This window comes from Dermacentor silvarum, chromosome 3 (assembly GCF_013339745.2).
Source record: "Dermacentor silvarum isolate Dsil-2018 chromosome 3, BIME_Dsil_1.4, whole genome shotgun sequence".
Lineage (NCBI taxonomy): Eukaryota > Metazoa > Arthropoda > Arachnida > Ixodida > Ixodidae > Dermacentor > Dermacentor silvarum.
In genome coordinates, this window is record NC_051156.1 from 11,096,767 (window position 1) to 11,123,040 (window position 26,274).

Consider the following 26,274-nt stretch of genomic DNA (forward strand, 5'->3'; position numbering starts at 1 on the left):
AACTTTCTAATTTTCTTGTGAAGAACGAAGGTAGCTGTGGAATCCTTGTATATATTTTCTAATATATTCACGTATGCCTCCTGCACTCCTTGATTACGCAATGCCTCTATGGCTGCTGGTATCTCTACTGAATCAAATGCCTTTTCATAATCTATGAAAGCCATATAGAGATCTTGGTGAATATTTTATACAATACTGAAAGCAAGCTAATGGGTCTGTAATTCTTCAATTCTTGAACATCTCCCTTCTTATAATCATGGCGTTCTTCCAGCTCTCTGGTACACTTGAACTTGCGAGGCATTGCGTATAAAGGGCCGCAAGCTTTTCAAGCATGATATCTCCTGCATCTTTAATTAAATCTACTGTTATTCCATCTTCTCCAGCCGCTTTTCCCCTGGTCATGTCTTTCAAGGCCCTTCTAACTTCATCGCTAGTTATAGAAGGAGCTTCTGTATCCAGTTCCTCACTATTTCGAATGTAAGAAGCTTGGCTGTTTTGGGAACTGTACAGGTCAGTATAGAATTCTTCCGCTGCTTTTACTATGTCATCTAAATTGCTGATGATATTACTATGCTTATCTTTCAGTGCATACATGTTGCCTTGCCCTTTGCCAAGCTTTCTTACTGATTTCATGGTGCGTCCGTATTTTACGGCTTCCTAAATCTTTCCCACGCTATAATTTCGAATATCCCTCACTTTCTTTTTGTTAATCACTTTTGACAGTTCAGTGAATTCTATCTGATCTCTTAAGTTGGACACTTTCATGTTTTGTCGTTTCTTTATTAGGTCCTTTGTTTCTTGGGAGAGCTTACCTACTGGTTGCCTTAGTGCCTTACCTCCCACTTCAATTGCTGCATCTGAGATCAGCCTACTTACGGTTTCATTAATTACCTCTATGTTGTCTTCATCTTACCGTTGTAAAGCTGCATATTTGTTTACGAGCACCAGCCTGAATTGGTCTGCTTTTACCCTTACTGCGTCTACGTTGGCCTGTTTCTTCTTGACTAATTTCACTCTTTCTCTCTTCAAATTGAGTGAAATCCTAGACTCCAATAACCTATGGTCACTGCAATTTACGTTACCCAACACTTCTACATCTTGCACTAAGCTTCGATCCAAAGAGAGTATGAAATCGATTTCATTCCTTTTATCTGCCTTAGGGCTTTTCTAGGTCTACTTCCTGTTGCTACACTTCCTGAAGAATGTATTGATTATTCGGAGCCTATTCCTTTCCGGTAATTCTACCAGCATCTCTCCTCTAGCGTTCCTAGAATCAATGCCTGCTTTTTCCCCACTTTTGCATTGAAGTCGCCCATGTCTACAGTATACTCAGTTTGCACTTTCCTCATCGCTAATTCAACAGCTTCATAAAACTGTTCTAGTTCTTCATCATCGTGACTGCGGGTTGGGGCGTAGGCTTGTAATACCTTCATTCTATACCTCCAATGGAGCTTTATTATGATGACTGCTACCCTCTCATTGATGCTGTAGAATTCATCAATGTTGCCCGCTATGTCCTTATGGATTAGAAATCCTACCCGAATTCTCTCTTATCTGGAAGACCTGTAGCAGGGATTGTGGCCGTTAGTCAGCACTGTATAAGCCTCACCAGTTCTTCTAACTTCACTAAGGCCAATTATATCCCAGGCAATGCCTGATAATTCTTCAAATAGCCCTTCTAGCGCGTGTTGAACGTTGCTAGGTTCAGATTCCTGGGGCGGCCTATCCGGACCCAGATATTTTTAGCACCCTCTGCCGCGTCGCAGGTCTGACCACTGCCTTGGTCAGGTGCTCCGCAGCCACTGGGGACTGGGGGTCCTGGTTTAATTTTAGGAGTCATGAGGGAAGTAGTGGCCGAATACTGCACCAGGGAGGCCAATTCCTGTTCTGGTGAGGGAGTGACTTTGATGAAGCTTAGTGGGCCTTCCTAGATTGGTTGCACCTGGACTTGTATAGCCCCAGTAGCTTTCGGTGATAAGTTTTTGCCGGTGTCAGGCACCACTCCATGCTAGGAAATATAGTGGACTGAAGTAGGATTCGAACTTACGACCTTCAGATTTGTAGCCGGGTGTTCTACCTCTGCTCCACGCCGCCAACGCGAATTCATTACTTGACGTTTATTACAATTTATCACATAAAAAGACGTTTGAGATATTGCATAAAACGGACAGCATAGAAGGGTCGGTAAATGTGCACGTGAACCTACAGCGTGAGCTTCTTCCCTTACAATAGTGGAGACTAACAATCAATGGCACCTCTAATGAAAACACTTCCAAGCAGCTAAGCACAAAAGGCCAGGAGTCAGGATTTATTCGTGGTACGCAAGACTGGACACACAAGATAATTGTACCAAGTTCGTTACATGGAGTTGTATCTGAAAGCAAGGAATATTTGCTAACAGGCTATAATATGTTAAAGATAGAAAAGAGCAAAATTAGCGAGCCTGTGTGAATTTCATCTGAATGACACAAGCATAGTCTGCAGAGTTGCTGCTACTGCTGTCACTTGCTCCGAGTGAACATTTAGACGTGCCCTCAACACCCAACAGCACAGGTGCAAACAAAACAGCGGATTACCTCCTATTTCTGAGGATTTTCCGACAAATTATTAGCCTGGTGCAGGAGGTGCGTATGCAAGGGCACTACACTGTCGTAATATGCAACTACTCTTTATATCTTTATATTTATGTTCGCGCCTACTTGCACTATCTTGAATATGTATCCTGCCCTTTTCCCGCAACAGCCTCAAATGTGAGGCTAGCAGTATGTTCAAATAAATAAATAAATATGTAGTGCAGGAAAATATAGCAAAACTGAGTGGTCTGGCCAATGGTGGGTGGCAAATCTGCACTGTTAGAATGCAATGAAGGCACCTGATGCCATTGAGACATGCTCATCACAGTTTCTACACAGGTAGAATGAACCGTATGATAAACCATGGTAAAGATGTTGACTCCGGTCAATTTAGTGGAAAAGACAAAATCAAGAAGAATACACTACTACACTGGCAGGCATACAATGTAGTAGCGTATTATTCTTGATTTTTTTCTTTTGCACTAAAGTGACAAAAGTCAACATCTTTACCAGATATTTATTTATTTATTTGAACATACTGTTAGCCTAACATTGAGGCTATTGATTTAGTTCTGCTCAATTGTTGTGTTGTGGGTATAGGGCTTAGCTTAAACGATAAGGTATGAGATATTAGTGCTTTTTGCTTTCGCATGTAGTATTTGGAAGCTGTAGCACGCGAATGTGTTGTTATGCTCTGCTTAAGTCCCTTCAACATGCGGCACTCTATGATTCATTTGTAGCAGCACGTTTTCTTTAAAATGGCAATGTTGAAGAAGTTGGCATGAATACACATGATGTTTCAGACAACGATGGACAGAAGCGTCACAGCAAAGCAAACAAATTGTAGTACAATGCCCTAAGGCATTGCCCGGAGACCAGCCTATGAAACACCACCGTTTGCGGACTTCCGCTTGTACATGTAACGCAACCTGCGTCCAAGATGAGACCTACATCTACTGAACACATTTCTGTAAGGCAGATTGGCTGCCATTGCTTACGTGCTGTTTAAGTATGCCAAAAATTGCCGTGGTCTCCAGCTTGCACCCTGAAAGTTTTGTATGTTGCAAAATGCATTGTTTTATTTATAGTGTGGTGTTTTTTTTTGTCATTTGCCTGGTTGTCTTTCTTAAGTGAACGGAGTTGCACTGCATATTTAGTGTATCATGTTTTGTCATGTCTGTTTCCGTTCTCGTGCCCAACTTCGTTCTCCTGAATGTTGCTGGTGTCGCAAACATTTTTATCGTATTCTGCAAAATGAAGTGTGAACTTTGTATTACTGTGAATATTCAGCATCTCGAAAGCCTTGAACGTATTTCGAAGTCAATAATAACTGACGTCTTCAGAATTCCTGAGGTCCGTATTACATCATTTTCATTCATTCATGATATTTGTATGTAAACCACATTATTAAAGTTTTCTGTGCTTCGTATTGCCACGCGTCTTCAAAAGGAGCTGACGACGTTTATTGAAAGCGGCTGGGCTCTGGCGAAAACGGCGGCGAGAGGCAACTATCGAGCGGGGCGGTTAGCACGCGCACTTCTTTCTTCTTGCGCCTCTGCGCTTGCCCTATGCCCACTACTACAGGTGACATTTCCCCCCTTCCTCGGAAAGAGCATCGGCTCGATGCTCAAGAAGTGGTGTGGGAAAGGAAAAAAAACAACAACAAAAAAACAACACACGCTCAATGAAGATGCTCGCGCACAGAACACAGCGAGAGCTACAGCAGCGTAGCTAGAAACAATTCTCTACCTCTCTAGAAACGGAGAGGTAAGTGCATTAGGTGCAAATGGGCGCGTAAAAATCACTAACGCCCAACGTAGGGCTTCATGCGTACGACGTGAACTACGTCAGAACTAGGTGGTTGTCGGCGCCGTGTTTGCGCCGCACTGTCTGGAACGACTTCATAGTTCATGTCACTAATGCGGCGCAGCACTTTGTAGGGGCCAAAATACCGACTGAGCAACTTTTCACAAAGGCCACGGCGGCGAACAGGGGTCCACACCAACACTTGGTCGCCGGGACTGTAGCGCACTTGCCGGTGATGGATGTTATAGCGCCGTGCATCTGCATGTTGCTGCTCACCGATGTGCAGCCGCGCGAGCTGGCGAGCCTCCTCAGCGCGCTGAGCAAATTCTTCGGCGTCAGTAGTTAGGTTCTCGGCGTCGTGGCACGGAAGCATAGCGTCCAGCATCGTCTGTACTTCGCGGCCGTAGACAAGGCGAAATGGTGTGAAGCGCGTTGTTTCTTGTACGGCGGTATTATACGAGAAGGTCACATAAGGCAGGATACGATCCCACGTTTTGTGCTGGACGTCGATGTACATAGAGATCATGTCTGTGATGGTCTTGTTTAATCGCTCCGTAAGGCCGTTGGACTGCGGATGGTAAGCGGTCGTCTTTCGATGCCTGGTGTTGCTTAGTTGAAAAATTTCGTCCGTGAGCTGTGCCGTGAACGCCGTTCCTCTATCTGTGATAACAGTGGCTGGGGCACCATGGCGCAATACAATGTGACACATGAAGAACTGCGCTACCTCAGAAGCCGTGGCTCGTGGGAGCGCCTCTGTCTCGGCATAGCGGGTTAAATAGTCAGTGGCGACAATCACCCACTTGTTGCCGTCGGTTGACAGAGGAAAAGGCCCAAGAATGTCCAAGCCGACTTGGTCGAATGGCTTAAGAGGTGGTTCAATGGGTTGCAATAACCCGGCGGGCTTCAGGGGTGGGGACTTTCGTCGCTGACATTCACGGCAGCCTTTCACATACTGCTTGACGCTTGCTGAAAGTCCGGGCCAGTAATACATCTCGCGCACTCTAGCAAGTGTTCGTGAGGAGCCGAGGTGGCCAGATGTAGGCTCGTCGTGGCAAGCGAAAAGAATATCGTCCCGCAAGTCTTTGGGAACTACTAGGAGGTAGGCTCGATCATTCGGGCGGGCGTTCTTCTTGTACAGCACATTGTCTCGTAGACAGAAGGACGTCAAGACGCGACGTAGATGGCGTGGTATGGTTGTTTCACGGCCCTCTAAGTGGTCGATGAGAGGTCGAATTTCAGCGTCGTCACGCTGCGGTTTGACCAAGTCCGACGTAGTAAGGGCGCCCAGGAAGCCGTCGTCGTCCTCTGACTGTCGACTGAAAGATTCGGTGGGAGCACGTGACAACGTGTCGGCGTCTTCGTGCTTGCGGCCAGACTTATAAACTATGGTGACGTCGAATTCCTGTAGCCGCAAGCTCCACCGTGCCAGCCGTCCTGAAGGATCGCGTATGTTCGCCAACCAACATAGAGCATGGTGGTCTGTCACCACTTTGAAGGGACGGCCGTAAAGATAAGGGCGCAACTTCGTGATCGCCCAGACGACCGCGAGACACTCTTTTTCAGTAGCAGTGTAGTTCGTCTCGGCACGGGACAGCGAGCGGCTAGCATAGGCTATTACTCGTTCAATGCCGTCTTGACGTTGGACGAGTACTGCGCCAAGGCCGATGTTGCTGGCGTCAGTATGCACCTCGGTGTCAGCCTCTTCGTCGAAATGTGCCAGGACGGGTGCTGAGTGCATGCGTTGGCGTAGTTCAGCGAAGGCCGCTTGTTGCTCATTCGTCCAGGCAAATGGCATGTCATCCCTGGTAAGGCGAGTCAGGGGTTCCGCAATCTTCGTAGAAGTTGTCGATGAAGCGGCGATAATACGCACACAAGCCCAGGAAGCGTCGGACGGCCTTCTTGTCGGCAGGAAGAGGAAAAGCTGCTACAGCGGCAAGCTTGTCGGGATCGGGTCGAACTCCTTTGGCGCTGACGACGTGTCCGAGAAACTTGAGCTCTTCATAACCGAAGTGGCACTTCTCTGGTTTAAGCGTGAGGTCAGCCGATCGGAGCGCTTCTAGCACATGCCGCACGCGATGAAGATGTTGCTCAAAAGTTTCAGAAAAGACAACTACGTCGTCAAGATACACAAGGCAAGTCAGCCACTTCAATCCAGCGAGGACAGTATCCATCATTCGCTGGAAAGTTGCTGGGGCTGAACACAAACCGAAAGGGAGCCCTCGAAATTCGTAAAGGCCGTCGGGAGTCACAAAGGCAGTTTTCTCGCGGTCTCGTTCGTCTACCTCGATCTGCCAGTATCCACTTTTCAAATCGAGTGACGAAAAGTACTGGGCACGCCGCAGTCTATCTAACGAGTCGTCGATACGTGGCAGTGGGTACACGTCCTTTTTAGTTACGTTGTTGAGCTTCCGGTAGTCGACGCAAAAGCGTAGCGTTCCGTCTTTCTTTTTCACAAGAACGACCGGAGACGACCATGAGCTGTTGGAAGGTTGATCACGCCGTCTTCAAGCATCTCTTGTACTTGCGTACGAATCGCTGCACGTTCCTTTGCCGACACGCGGTAAGGCTGCTGGTGTATCGGGCGTGCGTCGTCGCATGTGATGATCCTGTGCCTTGTAACCGAAGTCTGGCGTACCTTAGACGAGCTTGCGAAGCATGCCCTGAATTCAAGCAAGAGCTCGTGCAGTGCTGCCTGTTTGTCGTTAGATAACTCGGGATTAATGTCGACGGTGCTCAGTGACTTGTCAGCCAGCCTCACTGGTTCAGGGGAAAACATTCAGCAACGTGTTCCATTTCTTCGGCAAACGCTATCGAAGTACCGCGGAAGAGGTGTCGATGCTCGTTACTAAAGTTGGTGACTAGCAACTTAGATCGGCCATCACGAAGCTGTAGCACACTCCTGGCCGCACAAACACCTTGTGTCAGTAGATGCGCTAAGTTACTTTCTGCGACCACTCCACCTTCGCGCATTCCACCGCACATCACTTCGACTAGAACACTGGCTCGTGGAGGAAGCGTAACACTTTCGGCGGAAACACGTAGCGCGTCGTCACGTGGTTTGTCGTCGTTTGTGTCGATTGCTTGGTCGGCTGAGAAGGTGACTACACCTCCCCGTAAGTCAATAACAGCGCCGTATTCCTGCAGGAAGTCAACTCTGAGAATGACGTTGCGGGAGCATTCGCGTAGGACAAGGCAACTCGCCACGAATGTCGATCCTTGAATTCGAACTCTTGTCGTGCAGGATCCCAGTGGAGTAACGACGTGACCGCCAGCCGTACGAATCTGCGCGCCATGTCAAGGGGTAACTACTTTCTTCAGAAACGTCGCCATCTTCCCGCTTAATATAGAATAGTCCGCTCCGGTATCCACTAAAGCGCTAACCGCGTAACCGTCGATCACCACCGGTATGTCGAGCGAAAGCAGGTCATTCCGTTCAGCTGCAGTTGATGTCGGACCGGTACCCTTGTTTACTCGCGTCGATCGGAGGTCTTCAGCGCGTCGACTGCCAGCGGCCTCGCCCCCAAAGGTCGCTGTAGTTAGTTTTCCCGGCGGGGACTTGGCGACCGTCCGCTCGAATACCGCTGGGGCGATGGTGAAAATCGCCTTGGCGACGGCGAGCGTGACTGCCGCCCGGTAGTCGGTGGCATGCGTTGCTGAGCCAGGTAATCCTCAATGTCCCGAGGTCGTTGGCCCAGTCGGGGTGGCGGCGAATAGGCGGAAAAGCCCCGCAACCCGAGGCGTCGGTATGGGCACTGGCGGTACAAATGATCTGCCTCACCACAGTGGAAACACAGAGGACGGCGATCCGGAGTGCGCCAAACGTCTGACTTCCGAGGGGACATGCGTCGATCATCGGCGTAATGCACTGGTCGCTCTTGCGGAAGCACAACCGGAGAAGCGGCATGGGGAAACGGTGGAGGCGTGCGTCGTTCCTCGATGTATGGCACCGGCTGGGCTGGTGGGAGTGCAACCGGATGAGCGGCCTGAACAAACAGCGGCGGGGACGAAGCAGGCTGTCGCAAGACTTCTGCGTAGGTCGCACGGTGGTGTACAGAAGGTGCAGGCGCGATGTTAGGTGGCACGGTGGACCGGAGCGCTTGGTGCACTTCATCTCTTATTACACTCGCAATGGAGCTTACCGTGGCTTGTGGGGTGCCGTAAACCTTCCGTATCTCTTCGCGCACAACGGTGCGGATGAGGTCTCGAAGGTTGTCATTGTGGCTTCCGATGGCCGTGGACATGTCCGTAGTCGCGTTCACCTGCCGCTCGTAAAAGTTAGAGCGCTGCTGAAGCATCTTCTCCATACTGACCGCCTCGGATATAAATTCGGCGACAGTCTTCGGAGGATTGCGCACCAGACCAGCGAAGAGCTGCTCCTTCACCCCTCGCATCAGGTGACGCAACTTCTTGTCCTCGGTCATTCCAGGGTCTGCTCGTCTGAAGAGGCGCGTCATATCTTCGACGAACGCGGTAACGCTTTCGTTGGGAAGCTGGACGCGGACCTGAATTGCCCGTTCGGCTCGTTCGCGGCGATCAGGACTGGCGTAAGTGTCCAGTAGATGACGGCGGAACTCGCGCCACGACGTCAATTGCTCCTCACGGTTTTGAAGCCATGTACGCGCGCCGTCCTCGAGGCAAAAGTAGACATTCCTACGTTTAGTCGCGTCGTCCCATTCGTTGTAATCAGCAACGCGCTCGACGTCGGTCATCCAGTCTTCGACGTCTTCGAAGACGTCGCCATGGAACGACTTCGGCACCAGCGGGTTCTGAAGTGTATACCGGTTTGTCATTGCACGTTCCATACCGGTTGGGGCAGTCTGAAGCACTACGGTGTCTTCAGGGGGCAGTCTCCGGATCCTGCGGCTGGTCCGATGGACGGGAGTATGGACTAACACAGGGCTGGTGCTTCTGCTCCCAGGAGGAGTCTGTGGCATGAGTGAGAAATACCCAGCACCTCCACCACTTTGCCACGCGTCTTCAAAAGGGGCTGACGACGTTTATTGAAAGCGGCTGGGCTCTGGCGAAAACGGCGGCGAGAGGCAACTATCGAGCGGGGCGGTTAGCACGCGAACTTCTTTCTTCTTGCGCCTCTGCGCTTGCCCTATGCCCACTACTACAGGTGACAGTATATATTTTAGGGCTGTGCTTTGGTTTGAAAAGGAAACATGTATATTTTTCTAGTAAGGTACGTGCATTGTAGGTCATTCCCGCTTTTCTACTTCATATGTTCTCTATGCAGTGCTAGTCGGCAGTCAGTGACCATCCCGCGTAAACTTTGCAATAAAGTGGGTTTTCCAATCTTTAAATGCCTGCAAAAATCTGCACATATATGAAAAAGGCGAAGCCAAGTGACCTATTTAATATTTTCTGTGTCAAGTCATTTTAAAACATTTATTTTAAAGGATTTCTCTTGTAATGCGTAAACTAGCGCCATCTGTAATTTAATAAATCGAACACATTGAAGGCGGTAATCTTGCTGTTATTTTTGCAGCATGTTTGACATTTTCCTATAAATCGTGTAGTTACGGATTGACGAAGCTTGACGCGACTGTTTTTAGGTGGTCTTATGTGTAATTCAATATACGCTTCGAGACTCCTATTCGCAACACTGTTTCTGTTCTGCTATTCTCGGCTCAATTAGAAGACTTCTCTAGACAAGCAATGGAAATTAATCAGATATTTATTCTCTGTCCCGTTCTCTCTACAAAAGTTGGATCCACTGTTTAAATATCATTTCTCACTACATTGCACAGTAATGTCCAATCAACCGTCAGTTCTCCGTTTCCAGAAATTGTCTACTGGTCCAGAATTCAGCAGCGGCCTTTCCCAGGAGTTGTTCATTGGCCTGAGTCTCAGCAGCAGTCTTTCCCCACGGTACGACCGCAACAGTCATTGGTTCTTGCATGTCACCGATCACTCCCACCTTCTTCCGCCCCCGCGCACTTTGAATCGGTGTGAGAACACAGCTGCTATGTCTGTTGCGGAACGCCGGCCACTCGGTCGCGTCGCCAGAAAAGACGGAGCCGCGATACACTCAACGAAGCTTTTAATGGCGAGAGACGAACGCAAAAGGTTTCATGATGATGATAACGGTGCGCGCACTTCCTGGCGCCAGGCGCGGAGGCAGCATCCCACGATTCATTCTTTTTCTTCGTCGTCTGCTAATCTCCGACAATATCGGTGTTGTCATTCGTTCTCATAACAAGTGGCCACACACCGGGTCTTCGGTTTCACACTCAAGACCCCTTGTTGGTAAAACAGTCGAACACCACCATGGCGCGCATTTCTGGGAATCGGCTTCTTCTGCATTGTATTGACGTAAACGTCGTCGCTTGGAGGTGATGACCCCCGCACAATTATGCCTTGCAAGCGGCTGGATGGCGAAAGCCTTTCCCATGTCCAGGCACGCTCTTTCCCTTGAACGGTTATACATCCAGCCGGAGGAATGCACGAGTACGGTGCGTGGAAAGTGGTCTGGCTGTTCCGTGAGCTGGGCGGTCGACTGACGTTGCAGCGTTCCCGCCTTCGGCGTCCGCCGTCACCCGGCCGTTTCCTATCCAGTCGACATAGCATGTTTACGTTGGCTGTGGTGTTTATGACCGTTCGCTTGCCGCCAACTCACTCGACATGGTTCGTTGGGCTGGACACATGTAATGATTTATTTTCATGGGATTTACTGCGACTGTCCTACGCGAAACAACTGGATCATAATTTTTATTTGATGTGCCATAAAACTTGAGGTTCAAATATACTGTGTCCGTTTATTACGCACGTCTTCTTCATCTCTTTGTTATCATCATCATCCTGCGTTGCTCGATCCTCATCTTCAGTTATGTGTGATCATCATCGTGTGTGTGCCTTTGCTGGTTCGCTCCAGAAGCAGCAAAGACAATTCTAGCTGTCCGTTATTGAGGTATCCGGTAGTCCTTAGCACACTCTATTGTACCGATGTTTGCACGACTTTGAAAGGGCCCAGTGTCCGTACAAGCACAAGATCCTTTAGTGAAATCTCAACCAGGTGTCCTTGCCGCTTGTCAGATTGCAACTTCATCACTTTTAAACATCTGGTATGCTCTTCGTTGCTTTTACGGCACTCAAACAACCGCATGTCTTCGATTGCAAATTCTTTGTCAGTTGATTGCGTCGCAACTTTGACATATAAATAACAAAATGAGGGCTACAACCAAGACTAGCAGTGTGTTTCCTGTTGTCGCGAGCCACAGACACTTCTAGACAGTATTTCCACTCAGCTTTAAACATTTCGTATTTGGAGTTGAACTGCGTATACGGTCACGAATCATTCTCTCGGCCATTCCAATTGCCTGCGGGTGATATGCAGCACGACTTCGTAGCGTAACCCCACGGCTATATGCCCACTGCTGGAGCTTCTTGCTAAGGAATGCGGGTCCCTTGTCTGATATGACAACTCTCAGCTTTGAAAACATTGCACGATCAAGAATGGCCATAACGCTGTAAGCGTCTTCTCCTCCAGGACGCACTGCAACCATACTGGTGCACTGATCTATTGCCAGCACAAAAGATTGCGTCTAGCAAACTCCAGGACTAATCTTCAATTCAGCAAAGTCTACATCCACAACTTCAAAGTTTTTATCGGAATAATATGGCAAAACTAGTTCGTTGGGTTGCGGCCAGTACTAGGCCTTGTTGGCACAATTGGCACAAATTGACGTAGTCTTCGATGTCCTTTTTCATATTTTGCCATGTTAACCACTGAAGAAGTTTATTATGCGCCCACCAGAACCCTTCATCGCCACCATATTCAAATCTGTCATTATACAGGATGTTTCATTTTAGCTGCACCGAATTTTTTAAAATTGCCTGTGGTAGATAGCACAATTATAATCCTTGCTCTAAACTACTCGATAAAGTGGCCATTACTTCCACAAGAAATCAAAACGCCTAATTGAATAATTAACATAATTACGCTACTTAACTTTTTAATGATTTTTTTACGGCACATCTTTCAATCTACGAATAATAGCCGCTGAGTTTGCAAGGCGTATCCACTTGGAACGAATTCTCAGGACTGAACCACTTTCAAGATATAAGTTTTCAAAGTGTCCGACGAAATGCATGGGCATTCCAGTGAAATATTTGAAGAAAACGCTCTTTTATGCACTGAAGCACAAAATTAAGCGCGAAGGAAGGCAACCGGCGATCGTCTTCCGTCGTGACTTGGCAATCCCAGCGGAGGCTTAAATAGAGCTCTCGCATTACCGGACGGGGCAAAAGCATTTCGTACTTCACGCCGCTAAGAACTATGGCTTTTACAAAGGTGCTATTGCCCTGACACGTAATAAGCATTTCCACCCATTTCATGTGCACTTGTTTGTTTCCATCGTACATGTAGACGACGACAGGATAATGTTTGGTTATATTAAGCTCGTTCTTGTTCTCGGGCAACTTGCTCGGGTCTTTAATTTGCCAAGTAATCTATGTCCGCAAACCGCAGTGCATACGGGCATTACCTACAGTCGATGGTCAAATGTGAGCCTGATCCGCTCTTTGCTTTGGCTATGTGCCCATCATGATCTCTTAATCGGTAATTGATACGTCGGCTGGTTTGACCGACTGAGGGAACTTGATGCTTCTATAGAGAGTGGATCAAGGCTCACATTTGCCCATCTACTGTGGCTCATGTGCATGTGCACCGCGGCTCGCGGACACTAAATTACTGGGCAAAAGTCGGGACCCAGTTACCCGATAATGGATGGAGGCGTTTCATATAAAAAAAATGGGGTGCGCAGTGCGTTAGCGTTCCTTTGTTGTCCCTCTTTCGCAATGAGTAGCAGTTTTTAGATACAACTATGTAAATGATACTGGTCCTTCTTGGTTGCACTTTGTGTTGAATTCTGTCTGTATGCGCATGCGCCTGATGTTCACTTCCGTGGAAGTTTTCCTGGATAAATGAGATAGAAGTAGGCACTCGTCCCGTCACTTCATGTCCGTGTGCTTTGTGTCTTTCGATTCTTTACCTTGAACTATATCAACTAACCAAGCCGAGAGTTTTAATCAGCATATATCAGCTTGACTCGATCAGTGAGGAAAATAGTTACCTGTAGGGGTGGCGAGAGGTCGTCAGAGTTTTAAGTATTTTATTTTTTTTCGTTTAGAAAACTCGTTCACAAACGAACCAGGTTTTCCACGTCCCTACCAACAACTGTCACCTTTGAACCCTCCCCCCCCCCTCCGGTGCAAAATATCTTTCACTGGCATTAACTTCTATCGTGGCATGTAGCCGTTCCTGAACAACTAATTGCTTCATTATTGGCAGTAGGTCTTAGAGTGCTTGTGGTGCCCCAAGTTAAACTTGATGCTATATCCACTGAGGAAGTCCCAGTATCAGTATGCTGAGGGGCACGAGCGATGAGTCTGACAGTGCAGAATATGCTGCATGCAATAGCCTCCACTTTCGAAAAAAAAAGAATAATTATGAACAAGACCGGAAACGTACTTGCAAGCTATTGTCCTGTCCCAACTTTGGAGCCTATCCACAGAAAATGTGGTCAAAACGTTTTTTCTCTAGTCTTTCCAAGGGTGTCCTGCCTTTTCTGTCACTCGGATTTCATACCAAGTCCTCGCGACGCATCCGAGATACAACCGCATGTTCATGAACTTGTAAACATCATCCTGTCGGCAATTACGGTCGCAGGCGTATTAATAGAAATAAAGCCATACCTGAGCATTCTCTGCCAATGATTCCTCGAAGATATACGGTTTATTAAATTCCATTGGCGTTCTCAGAGACCGCTGGAAACCCGTTTGCATTATGAGTTCCAACAGCTGCTGTTGCCGTTTGTCGTTTTTTTTCTTGCAAATGAATCACATCTCGCAAAATATATTTTGTTCTGAAAACACCCTTTGTTTTTTTCGTGGGAAACTCCTTCTGCCTTCTTTAGCTCATTTCCTCGTACTTTCGCGTCGCTATGCTCCCTATATAAACGATAGCCGCCACAAGATGGCCACTTCATGTTCGTGGTCACTGCTATTTATCTTGAGAGTACTTATCGCTGCGGAGTCGCCGGAAAGCGTGTATGCGTGGTTTAGGAAAACAACCAAGTTCCAGCTAACAGGTCGTCTTTTCTTATTTCCACCACAGACACAGTATGCGCCGGTCACAAGCTTGACACCATCCATATCAGTGGCCGGGACGTTCACACACACTATGCTTCGTAACTAGGAGGGGTCCATCAGGCCATGAACTCAGGATCGTGCAGTAGACTGCGCCAAATTTGTAACGGCACCAATACTAGTTAGCCGTATGGTAACCATGCCTGTTTATTCTCATTTCTTCCTCCACGACTTATCAAAACTGTTTTCTTGTATAGTCATCTTTCTCATCCTCCTTACCAATGTACCCTACCGTTATCCTGCGAATATTCTCGAAGAGTAAACAGCTGGTTGTATACGTCCCTGGTACATCCGAATATTCGACTTCGTCCACCGGAGCTTTGCTGAACCGCAGCTCATTCTGTTCACCCTAATATCCTACGGAGGTCCATAGTACATCCGACGCAGGGCGAATGTTGCAGAATAATCTATCAACTGAGCTAGCAAACTGAACAAATCTAGCAAACTGAGCTTCAACCGGAGCTCGTATAAGTAGCATCAGGTAATCTAGTTGAATGGTGGAGTTCTTTCTTTTCTTTTTTTTGCAATCAAGCAAGAAATAAGCATCACTCACCGTGTCACATTTGTTCGGAGCTTGTGGAACCACCGTAATAGAGACCTAGAACATGCGGACATTCCACAATTACTTGACATTCGAATGTCGAGTAATTGTCGACTGGGTATCCGGTGGGCATTCATGGTCCAATTGGTATTTACCAGAATTATCACAAGCTTCTTACAGACTTCTGTAAATTCGTGGGCAGTGCTAACCTTTCTAAGCTTGGTGACATCCCCATTTCAATCCCTCATACCTCCTTTCTGATCTTATAGAATATCGATGGGGAATGCTCTAGCAATGAACATTGCTAAATCTTCTTTCTACCGACAGCCTGTCCAGATCCCGAAAGTTTTTCGCGCTCTCTATTAGCTGAAACAGGTGTGACTACCGCTTTGACGAAGTGCTCTATATTTCCCTGAAGAGGGACCAAGGTGTCATTGTGCAATTTTCTCGGAAAATATTGTGACCATGCTTGAGCCTCATGGTGACTAAGTCATATTCTGACAGAAGAGTTGTTCTTGTCGCGCTGTAAAGATGCAATCTTTCGCAAGGAGTCGAAGGTGGTCGAGCATTCAGGTCGTAACACGTTTTCAGTAATGTCCTGGCTTTGAAATTGCCAATGCTCTTCTCTGCAGATGCATTATTCAGGGACGCCTGGCTTGCACCAAGGCCAGTTACAGATGGCTCCTACCTGGGAACGCTCACCGGTGGCACTGAGGCAGACAATGTTGGCACTCACGTGGCTACCAGCAGCGGCACTGGGAGCAGAACGACGCTATCGCTCGCTGGCGCTGAGCAGCCGGAATGCTCGGTTGCCCCCTCACCGCCGGTGGTCGAGCCATACCCGTGCGCGACGGGCTCGCGGACTTCCACGTCTTCAGTGGCAGGGCTTGGCACAGGCGGGGAATCTCCGCCACTGACCAAGCCCCCATACTCGTACGTTGCTCTCATCGACATGGTCCTAAAGGAAGCGCCAGACGGAAAGCTTACATTGAGCGAAATCTACAAAGCCATCATGGCGCGGTTTCCATACTTTAAGAAGGAACAACGCGGATGGCAGAACTCCATTCGCCACAACCTCAGCCTGAATGAATGCTTCGTTAAGGTGCGTTGCCTTTTTCAGCTTCTTGACTTTCTCTTAGTGAAACATGCACGTGGCCAAGCAGACCTTATCACTTTTCATTTCATGCATGGGAGGTTGTCTTTCTGCGCACTGTGATTAGAAACTTTGACTGTAACTCGCCGTGCTCGTTCTCGCTACGGAGGGTATGTAGTGAGACAACTATAGTGCGCTGAGTGGTTGCGTATATAGAATATTGGGTTATACACGATGATTGCAAACGATGGCGGTTCGTGAGCATATTTTGTAGTCACCTTGCTGACCAACGCTATGCAGGTGTACTGGGAAGACATGTCTTCCCGTAGGCAGCAAAAAATCAAAAAGGAAAAGCTATACATTGAGTGAGTGATTGGTTTGCATGGTTTTTAGCATCACGGGTTCCTTAACGTGCATTCAATGTGTGGCATAGGAACATTTGTTTTATTAATGCGATCACCTACTTCAGCCGTATTGAGCCTATCTATCTATCTATCTATCTATCTAATATTTTACACCAACACAGTGGCCCAAGTTGTCTACCAGCTTGGTTCAATAGGTATGTGCTCGTGGTCGTGATACCGTCATGGTCGTTCCATCGCCGTCATTCCAGCTTCGTGATCCGACACGTGTCGTGCAGTCGTTTTCACGCCTTCTACGCCGGCTCAGTGACCCAAGTTGTCTAATAGTTTTGGCTATGTGCTCGTAGTTTTTATGCCTTCGTTGTCATTGCATGCTCGTCATTCCAAGTTTTTCATCCGACTCTCGTCAGGCCACTGTAGTTTGTCACCCGGTACTCGTCATGCCATCGTCATTACGTCAAGCCATCCTCACCATACAGTCGTCGTCACGCCGTTGTCGCCCCGCACTCGTCGCCATCACATTGTCCTCATACCGGTGTCATGCCATGGTCGTTATTGAGTTGTTCTCATACAGTCGTCATCACGAGTTCGATGTCATACCGCCATCATGATGCCATCGCGGTCGTTCCATCATCGCCATTCTAACTTTAATCTCTCATCATGCCACCGTCGTCCCGCCATCGTTATACCATTGTCATCAGTACGTAACGTCACGCCATTGTCGTTATGTCGTCGTGCTCATCCCACGGATTTTTTCGATTCATTGACGTCATTCCTTCTCCGTCATTTCATCGTCGTCACTGCGTGGGCGTTATACAGTCGTCGTCATGCCTCTATACTCATTGGCCACCTTGGCAAGCGAGTGCCATAGCTAAGTGGGGCTATACCAGAGTATGTTTCGTGCAGCCGAAGCAATGGAGAGAGAGAGAGAGAGATTCAACTTTTATTGGTGCCAGCAATTCACGAGGGTGGACGCAGCCTCCCTCCACCGAGCAGACGGCCGAGATCCCCTGGGTCTCAGCGGCTGCCTCGGCTAGCTGGACGGCCCAGACCTGGTCTTGTTGGTCTGAGCTCAACGGATGTGACGTTCGGCGCCAACGAGAATAATATGTTTGCTTGACCATAGAGCTGTATACTAATCCTAGAGGAAAAGCTGGGAGAAAAAAGTGGGAACCGCAAAGGCGCCACCATGTTGCTATGACTCATTTTTGTAGCACCAAAGATATTCAAAATATTATGCAAAAGCAAGCACTTACACGTAGCACGTAGGCACGGAAGACGTTTGAAGTTCATTCCGTATATTTTTCAGAAAGATCGGATGGTTATTTAGAAAATTTTCATTTAAAATTTAGGTGCCTCAAAGGCTGCGTCAAAGGCTGCGTTTGCTGGCGCCTTAACTAGATGGCGCTACCATACTGACTGAGGCTCGGGATCGCGTTAATTGCGTGCCGCGCCTGAATTGCATCTCGTTTTCTGCGCTTGAGCGCCTGCGTAGGGTAGCAACATGACAGTGCGCTTGTGATACCTGATTTCTATACATGGGCACTATGGGGAGCTTTTCCTCTAGAGGCGGTTATATTCACTCTATGTTCTTGACAGAAATGGCACCGCCATCTAGGAGCAGTGAAGCGAAGTACTTCATCGTGACATTAACGATCGCTGACAGGGAGCGTTTCGGTAGTAACAGTGATTATGAAGAACGACTGAGAAATATGGAAGAAAATAAATGGGCTGGAGAGTGTTCAGATATTTGTAAAGCAAAAATCATGAGCCATTACACTCTGTAAGGGGGATGACCAGCGAAGCTGTTTAGCACACGGCACAGAGGTGACACAGAAAGGGGAGGCCGCGCATAGTCCGCTTTCCCGAGGAGCAACGCGCCTACGTAGAGCGACGGCAGGAACGGAGACAAGAACGCAATCGTCGCCGGGAGTGCGCACTGCACGCGGCCTCGCCATTACGACGAATGAAGAGAAGTGAAATTCAAAGTGGAGAACGGCACCTTGTCTTATATAGACGCGCGACGGTGCCACTGCCCCAGCAGAGCGGCAGCAAACGAGGCAAGCAAGCGGTTGAAGGCCAACAAAGAGAGATCGGTGTGAACGTAGACATGGCAGACTCAGGTCGGCCTTTTGGGCCAAGATCCACACCTGGGAACCCTTGAGAATTCCCAGGTGTGGCAAAGGTAGTTTAAGGGCGCGCTACAGGTCTCGGAGCCCAACACCCGGAGTCCACAGGGGTATGTGCCATTCCGCTTGGGCCCTTTCTGCGCCATCACCAGGATCGGCCCACACTTTTGCACACGCACACGAAAAATGCACAGAAGCGTAGCCATAAACAGCTTCGCCGTAAAACATTGGTTCACCGTGGAAGAAAAGAACTAGGACGCTTACCAGCAAGTATGCGACTGGTATGGTGAGCAACATGGCAACAAAGAACGTCGAGAGGAAAGTCAAAGAGGCTCAGATAATCTCATGGGTGGCGGCAGCGGAAAAGAAACCTGCTATGACTAACTACTTAAGAGAGAAAAAAGAAATCAGGAACGAAACAATTGATGATAACTTAAAGGGAAGCACTTTACTTTTCGAAGCGAGATCAGGATGCCTTAGAAGGCGCACTTATAAAGCGAGATACAACGAGGAAGAAGAAGCATGTGCATGTTGCGGCAAAGCTAGGGAAACGTTGGACCATGTTTTATTAGAATTTGAAGATATCTGCCCGGACGTCGATTTAGGCACCTCTGGCCTCCTTGAAGCTCTTGGGTTCAGCAATAGCAGGGGGAAAGTAAACATGTCCGCAATATAGATTAGTAAGAGTCGATTGGAAGATTGGTGGAAGTATGGAAACGACAAACAACGAAGGCGTACAAAAACTCAGTTCCCAATAGGGGTTCAGAAAGTTTGGTGAGGGACATTCTTCGTGTGTTTTAAAGACCGGTAGGGAATTAGGCAATATAATAACAAGAGCGCGGTGACACAAACCACTACCCCTACCTCCTCTTTCCAAAGGGGACGCTCCTAGCATCCATCTGTCCATTCATCCGCAGCGGAGGCTCCAACGCGGTATAGCCTGCCGGTGGCACATTCTACACATGGTTTGTCTTTCACGTCTAATTGGCCTGTGGCGTCTTGTCGCCCGTGGAGTGCAGACTTAACATGCAACAGCCTCACTGGTCATGGGAGGGGAGAAGATTGGGGGTAGGGGGGGGCGGTCGGAACAGCTTTGAGTGTGGGGGCATGCCCCCCCCCCCCTGGTTTAGAACCGGTGAGGGTGACTGCCCCCACTGCGCCCCCGGTTCCGGAGCCCCTACATGAAGGCATCACTGACATGACCATCAGGAGGAAAGAAGAACCATTTGCGTTCAAAACGTAACTGCAAAGGAATGTGTCTTGCCTCTGCAAAAACACAGCTCCCTCTCTAATCTGTTCAAGTAACAGCCTGAGTTTTACAATTTTGCCACTACTCCAGGCACCCCAGCCAGAAATACGAGGGACCTCTTACGACAGAGGAAATTCAAAATGCATACACTTGTTTGATCCTTCAAGCACAATTCCCCCCGACGCTTTCCAACATAAATTCAAGGCCTCCCAAGCCACTCGACACGCATACCAAGCAATTCCCCGATACGTGATCTCAGCGTCATCTGTGACGACGATGGAGTGCTGAGAGCGGGAGGAAGGACTCAATGCAGCCGAGTTGTCGTACAACGTTAAGCATCTATTATCCCTCCGTCGAGACATCCCTGCACAGAGCTAACGATCAGCGCAACCCACCGCCGTATCCTACATGCTGGCGCACTGGAGACTCTTACCGAGCTGAGGGAACAGTACTGGATCGTGCGGGAAAGGCAAATGTTCAAACAGGTGCTAATGAAATTTGTGACTTGCAACTCTTTTAGCAGTCGCGCTGCTGCTGAGCCAGTCGCTCCTCTGCCTCGTGCAAGGGTAACACAAGCGCCACCCTTTGATGCTACAGGTGTAAACTTTGCTGGATCACTGAACACAAAAGATCAAGGAAATAGCCGAAAGTCTTGCATCGTTATTTCGACGTGTGCAGTGACTCGCGCAGTACACCTTGAACTGGTGACCGACATGTCCACCTCAAGCTTACTGATGGCGTTCCGAAGATTTATCTCGAGAAGAGGAGTCTTTCGAGTCATCTTTTCTGACAACGCCAAGACATTAAAGCGAGCTTCTAAGGATCTAAAGCGCCTGTGGACAATAATACGAGGAGAAGACATTCAGAACTTCTTCACAAGCCAGTAGATCGCTGGCAACTTCTAGCTGAGAAAGCCGCATGGTGGGGCGGATTCTGGGAAAATATGGTTCGGTCCATGAAAACATAATTGAAGAAGGCCTTGGGAAACAGCTACTGTAACTTCGAGGAGCTCACGACAACACTAATTGAAATCGAAGCTGTTATCAACTCTAAACCCCTGACCTACGTCTACAGGGAGGCCAACGAACCCGAACCTCTGGCATCCTCGCACTTTCGAGTAGCAAAGCGACTGACCACTCTTCCTGACAGCGGTTCCGCTACACAGGCGGCTCAGCCACCTGGTCAACTCACTCATCGCCGGCTCTACTGCCAAACAGGGGCGTATTCCGGCCGAGGGGGGGGGGGGGGATGGGGGCTTATGGGGCTGCAGACCCCCCCCCCCCCCCCGCGGAAATTTTAACGTGCTGTCATATGCACCACCGACCAAAATGACCACCGGCGCCGGCAATAATTCTGGATTTTGTCTGCAATGGCTTTTTCACGCTCGAAAATACATTTCGGCGCGAACATTGCCAACACGGGCTGAATTTCGTGGCAACGATCATACATCTCGATTCACATACCTCAAGGAGCCCCATCCGCGTACAAAGTTTCAAGGAAGTTTTGATGGCGATCGGGCTCATCGCGGCATCTCGCGGAAATTAAGGAGGGCATGGATTTCAATTCCGAAACTTTATGGCGATAAAGTTCTCAAAGTTCGGACGCCAAAGGTGCATTGACTTTTCTAAAGTCGCACATCGGAGCATACACGAGACAAACCAAATGAACACACTATCAGACAGGTTGACAAAGCACGCAGCGAGGTCCGAAGAGACGAAGCGTTGTGATGATTCATTTGTGCCGTCATTTCGCTGAAAATAATATTTTTTTCGCCAGCGCCAAAGCGTCCATGTCAAGACACTAAACAAAGGTAACTACTGGTACATTCTTATTTCTTTCTTTCTGCTTTCACATCTATTCGCAAGGACACATTGAGCCTCTTCAATCTTGTTCTCGCTACCCGCAGGCTGCCAGAGCCAGCCAGAGCGCATGCGTTTTTCTCAAGTTTCCCCAACCACCGCGCGGCGCACTTCGGTGCGCGTTAGTTTTGCAGCGTAAGCTGTTATGGGCGCATTCCAATAGCCGTTTCGGTTCGCGATGGTTTCCGCCACCGCTTCCACCGCCGCCGCTGGTAGCCGTAACCGCTATCGCTGGAAATGCGAAAAAAATTCCAGGCCTGCGCGGCACACGCAGCACAGTCACAGTGTAAGCTAGACGAGCGTTTCGACAGTACTACCTAGTAATTTGAGTCAATGCATCAGGAACGCGCTTAGGACGCCGTCGCGCGTGCAAGCCGACGCGTTCCATCGCTGATGGCTAGCGCCGTTCAGCCAGCCAAGCGGCCGAAAATGCAACTACAGCTGTCAGATTCGCTCCCATTGCAACGCGCCCGACGCGGCCTGCTTGGGACGCCATCGCGCGCGCAAGCTTACGCGTTCCATCGCCGATGCCTGCGCCTGCACGCCTCCATAGGGCACGTTTATAGGCGCGTGCCCACTCTCGGATAGCAAGCGCTTGCATGGCTCCGTGGTAGAGTATCCGCCTCCCGCACATCGGGACTGGGTTCCGATCCCGGCGGAGAGCTGGTACTTTCATTCGCATGCGATAGCGGCTACGGGGCGGCGGCGGCGTCATCGCAACCCGAAACGGCTATTGGAATGAGCACATAACAGCTTACGCTGTAAAAAGTACCTGGTCCCCGCCGGGAGCGAACCCAGGCCCGCTGTGCGGGAGTGGGATACTTTACCACTTAGCCACGCAAGCGCTTGCTATCAGGCAGCGGGAAAATGCCCTGTAAACGCGCCCTATATATGTATATAGGCAGGCGCAGACGACAAGATGCGATGCAGACGACGCGCGCAAACAGTGCGATCCCGAGCCTCCGCCAGTATGGTGGCGCCATCTAGCTAAGGTGCCTGCAAACGCATCGTGCCCGACATGTAAGTTGCATATAGCAATTGCATGCTGCATGTAACTGGACCTGGTTAACTCAATGCGTTCGCTTGAGGGCATCACCACCTTCCCTTCGATCTTATCGGAACCTCTCCGGAAAGTCTTTTGTATGGACCAAGCGGCGCACGTTTTGAGCTATTCTCTTTCGGTAGCCACATTAGATGCCAAAAGTAGCATTCTATTCTGGACAACATGCTTTGCTTTGCGTTTTTTTTTTCATTTTGGTGCCCCCGCTCCGCAAAAGAAAAAAAAGAATAAAATTCGCGGCGCAGCGAATTGTCACATAGTGAAAGTTTCATTTCGCTACTTCTTCTTTTGCAGAAAGTAATAGGCCACGACACCCATAAGTTGCCGGTTTCTATCACGATTTCTGTAGTCATATCACGATTTCTGTGATCATAGTTTTGTTCTTGCCTGGAGCGTCTCTATTTCCACGCGTAAAGTTTACTCTCTGTGATTGCGCAACTTGTTTATCGGCCTTGTTGGACGCATGCAGTGACTTTTGTTTAGATACGTAGATTTATTGGAGACTTATACGTATATTTACATATTGACACGTATACATGTTTATCTTTCACCGGTGGCCGCTTTCCACCGGCTAACAAATGTTAAACGCCATCGCTCGGCGCAAGGCGCGCCTGTATCGGAAGTTTCTAGAACGTTATCGATGCTTCTTTCCGTTGCCTGTTTTCACCGACGCTTATGTTATCTGATTGTATGACCGACGCGAATTGTCTAGAACTTTCTGGAAGACACGCGGGCATCAGGGATTAATCTGGAACCTTCGATGACTCAGGTATAAAAGCCGACGCGTTTCGCCGCTGATCAGTTTTTCGACGATCGCCGACTGTGTTCGCCGCTATCGTTGTGCTTTGAGTGTAGCTTGCTTTTGTGGGCACAGGTTCGCCCAATAAACAACCAGTTTCGTCATATACAGTTTTACGACTGTTTTCTTTACCGTCACTACTACGTGACATCTGGTGGAGGTGCTAGTTCGTTCATGCACCGAACGCCCCTGCAAAGCCGCGACCCAAGCCCGAAACCGGAGGACGAGACCAACGTCACCAAGGACCAGCGAGCTAGCCGTAGGCAGCAAGGACTTCTGCCGGAGTACGGACTTCTTCCCGAAAAGACCACTGCAATCAAGGCCAAGTCAACGACCAGAATGGCAGCACCAGCGTCCCCCATCCTGCTGCAACAACCTCGGGAGCCACCGACCTTTCGTGGATCATCGGCTGAAGACCCTGAAACCTGGCTGGAGACATATGAGAGGACCGAGACGTTCAACAAATGGAGCGATGACGACAAGCTGCGCCATGTCTATTTTTCGTTGGATGACGCTAGCTCGGACCTGGTTTGAGAACAGAGAGACCACCCTGGTGACGTGGGACCTATTTCGTGAGAACTTCGTGAGGACCTTCACTGAATGTCGTGCGAAAGGAAAGGGCCGAAGTTTTATTAGAAACCAGAGTGCAATTGCCGAACGAGAACATCGCGATCTTCACGGAGGAGATGACTCGCCTCTTCCGCCACGCCGACCCCGATATGTCCGAGGAAAAGAAAGTTCGGTTTTTGATGCGGGGCGTCAAAGAGCATCTATTCACCGGATTGATGCGCAATCCGCCCAAGACGGTGGCAGAATTTGTTTCGGAGGCCGCAACGATCGAGAAGACGCTTGAAATGCGAGCCAGGCAATACAACCGCCGTGCACTGACAAACTACGCCGAAGCTCAAGCGCTAGGCGCCGACAACCTGCGCGAGACGATCAGAGCGGTTGTACGGGAAGAGCTGCAGAAATTATTCCCAAGGTCGCAGTCTCAGGTGACTTCGATCGCTGACATAGTTAAAGAAGAGATTCAGCGGTCACTGGAGGTGCCAGAAGTTCCGGCATCGCCTCAACCACAGCCGCAAGCGATGACCTACGCCGCCGTCGCCCGTCGTCTAGGCCCCCCTCCGCGCTCCCGCCAGGGCCCCGTAACGCCGCAGTTCCATCAGTCCACCGCCGCCAGCACGCCAGCCCGTCGCCCAGCGCAGCTACCAGAGGAAGACGGACATTTGGCGCACCCCCGACCACCGACGCTCTGCTATCACTGCGGGGAAGCCGTCCATGTCTACCGCCGATGCCCATACAGATGGGCCTACGAGGGTTCGCCGTCAACACGCCATGTCCACAGCTTGGCGATCGACCACGCGACATCGCTGACTACCTCGCCGGAGCCCGGTGGCAACCACGACGACCCTCACGCTCGCCGTCACCAGGACGTTACCTGTCGCCGCAGCGCCGACCATACACTGGCCCAGCCCGGGGCCGGTCCGTGAGCCCCTATACGGGAAACTAAAGGCAGCAACCGATGGAGGTGCGGTTGCTGTACGACGCAATTCCGAAGATCCTCCTCCGCCGACGAAGAAGATTCGCGAATCATCACGACGAATTATCAGCACGCCGCCTGGCAAGAGCCTTGACGACAACACTTCGCCGTCGAAAGAAGACCTGCCGACGCGACGTTAGCAGCAGCGGAGCAAGCCGACGCAGCCGTGATCCGACGCCACGACATAACCGCAACGCCAGACGACGGTCTACCGATTCAGACGTGCTAATAGATGGTCATGACGTCACCGCTCTCGTCGACACTGGAGCCGACTATTCCGTCCTCAGTGGCCCGTTCGCCGCCAAGTTCAAGAAGGTGAAAACAGTCTGGCAAGGACCCGATATCCGGACAGCGGGAGGCCACCTAATAACGCCGACTGGAATCTGCACAGCGCGAGTCACGGTAAACAACCGCACTTACCCGGCGAGCTTGGTAATCCTGCAGGGATGTCATCCTAGGCATGGACTTTCTAAATCAACACGGTGCAGTCATCGACTTAAGGTCCAAGTTGATAATGCTTTGAACGCACAACGCGATACCACCGGATACAAAAATAAGTTACCATGCCTTGAATGTGCTTGAAGAACAAGTCATCGTTCCGCCTCGCTCCAGCGTAATGATTTCCGTCGGTACCGAAGTGCCTGCAGACATGGAGGGCGTCATCGAGGGCGATCATCACTTACTGCTCGACCGTGAAATTTGCGTCGCTAGAGGCATAGCTGAGGTACGTGCAGAGAAAGCAAGGGTGATGCTCACGAACTTCAGCCCCGAATACAAGCACATTAACAAAGGCACCACTGTCGCCTACATCGACGAAATAGTACAATCCAGCAGTGCTTTCGCCTTCACGGATCCCAGTGCACCTGCAACGACGACTATAGTATCTGAACCAACTTTCGACGTCAATCAGAACCTTCCCAGGCATAAGAAAGAACTAAAAGCTCTGCTCCTGCAATACAAAGACTGCTTCTCGTCGTCGTCAAAAGTTCGACAAACCGCTGTCGCCAAGCACCGCATCATAACCGAAGAAAATGTCCGCCCACTCCGTCAGAGCCCGTACGGAGTTTCGGCGCGCGAACGCGAGGCCATAAGGCAACAAGTCGACGAA

The 26,274-nt window shown here is 49.4% G+C and overlaps 1 protein-coding gene across 1 annotated transcript in view; it reads left to right on the top strand.

Moving 5' to 3' along the window:
- LOC119443723 (forkhead box protein E3-like) overlaps nucleotides 1-26,274 on the top strand; it is a 52,136-nt gene that overhangs the window by 17,348 nt on the left and 8,514 nt on the right. The window contains 1 exon segment of the mRNA XM_049663208.1: nucleotides 15,705-16,174. Within this exon segment, the coding sequence (XP_049519165.1) occupies nucleotides 15,705-16,174 (470 nt within the window).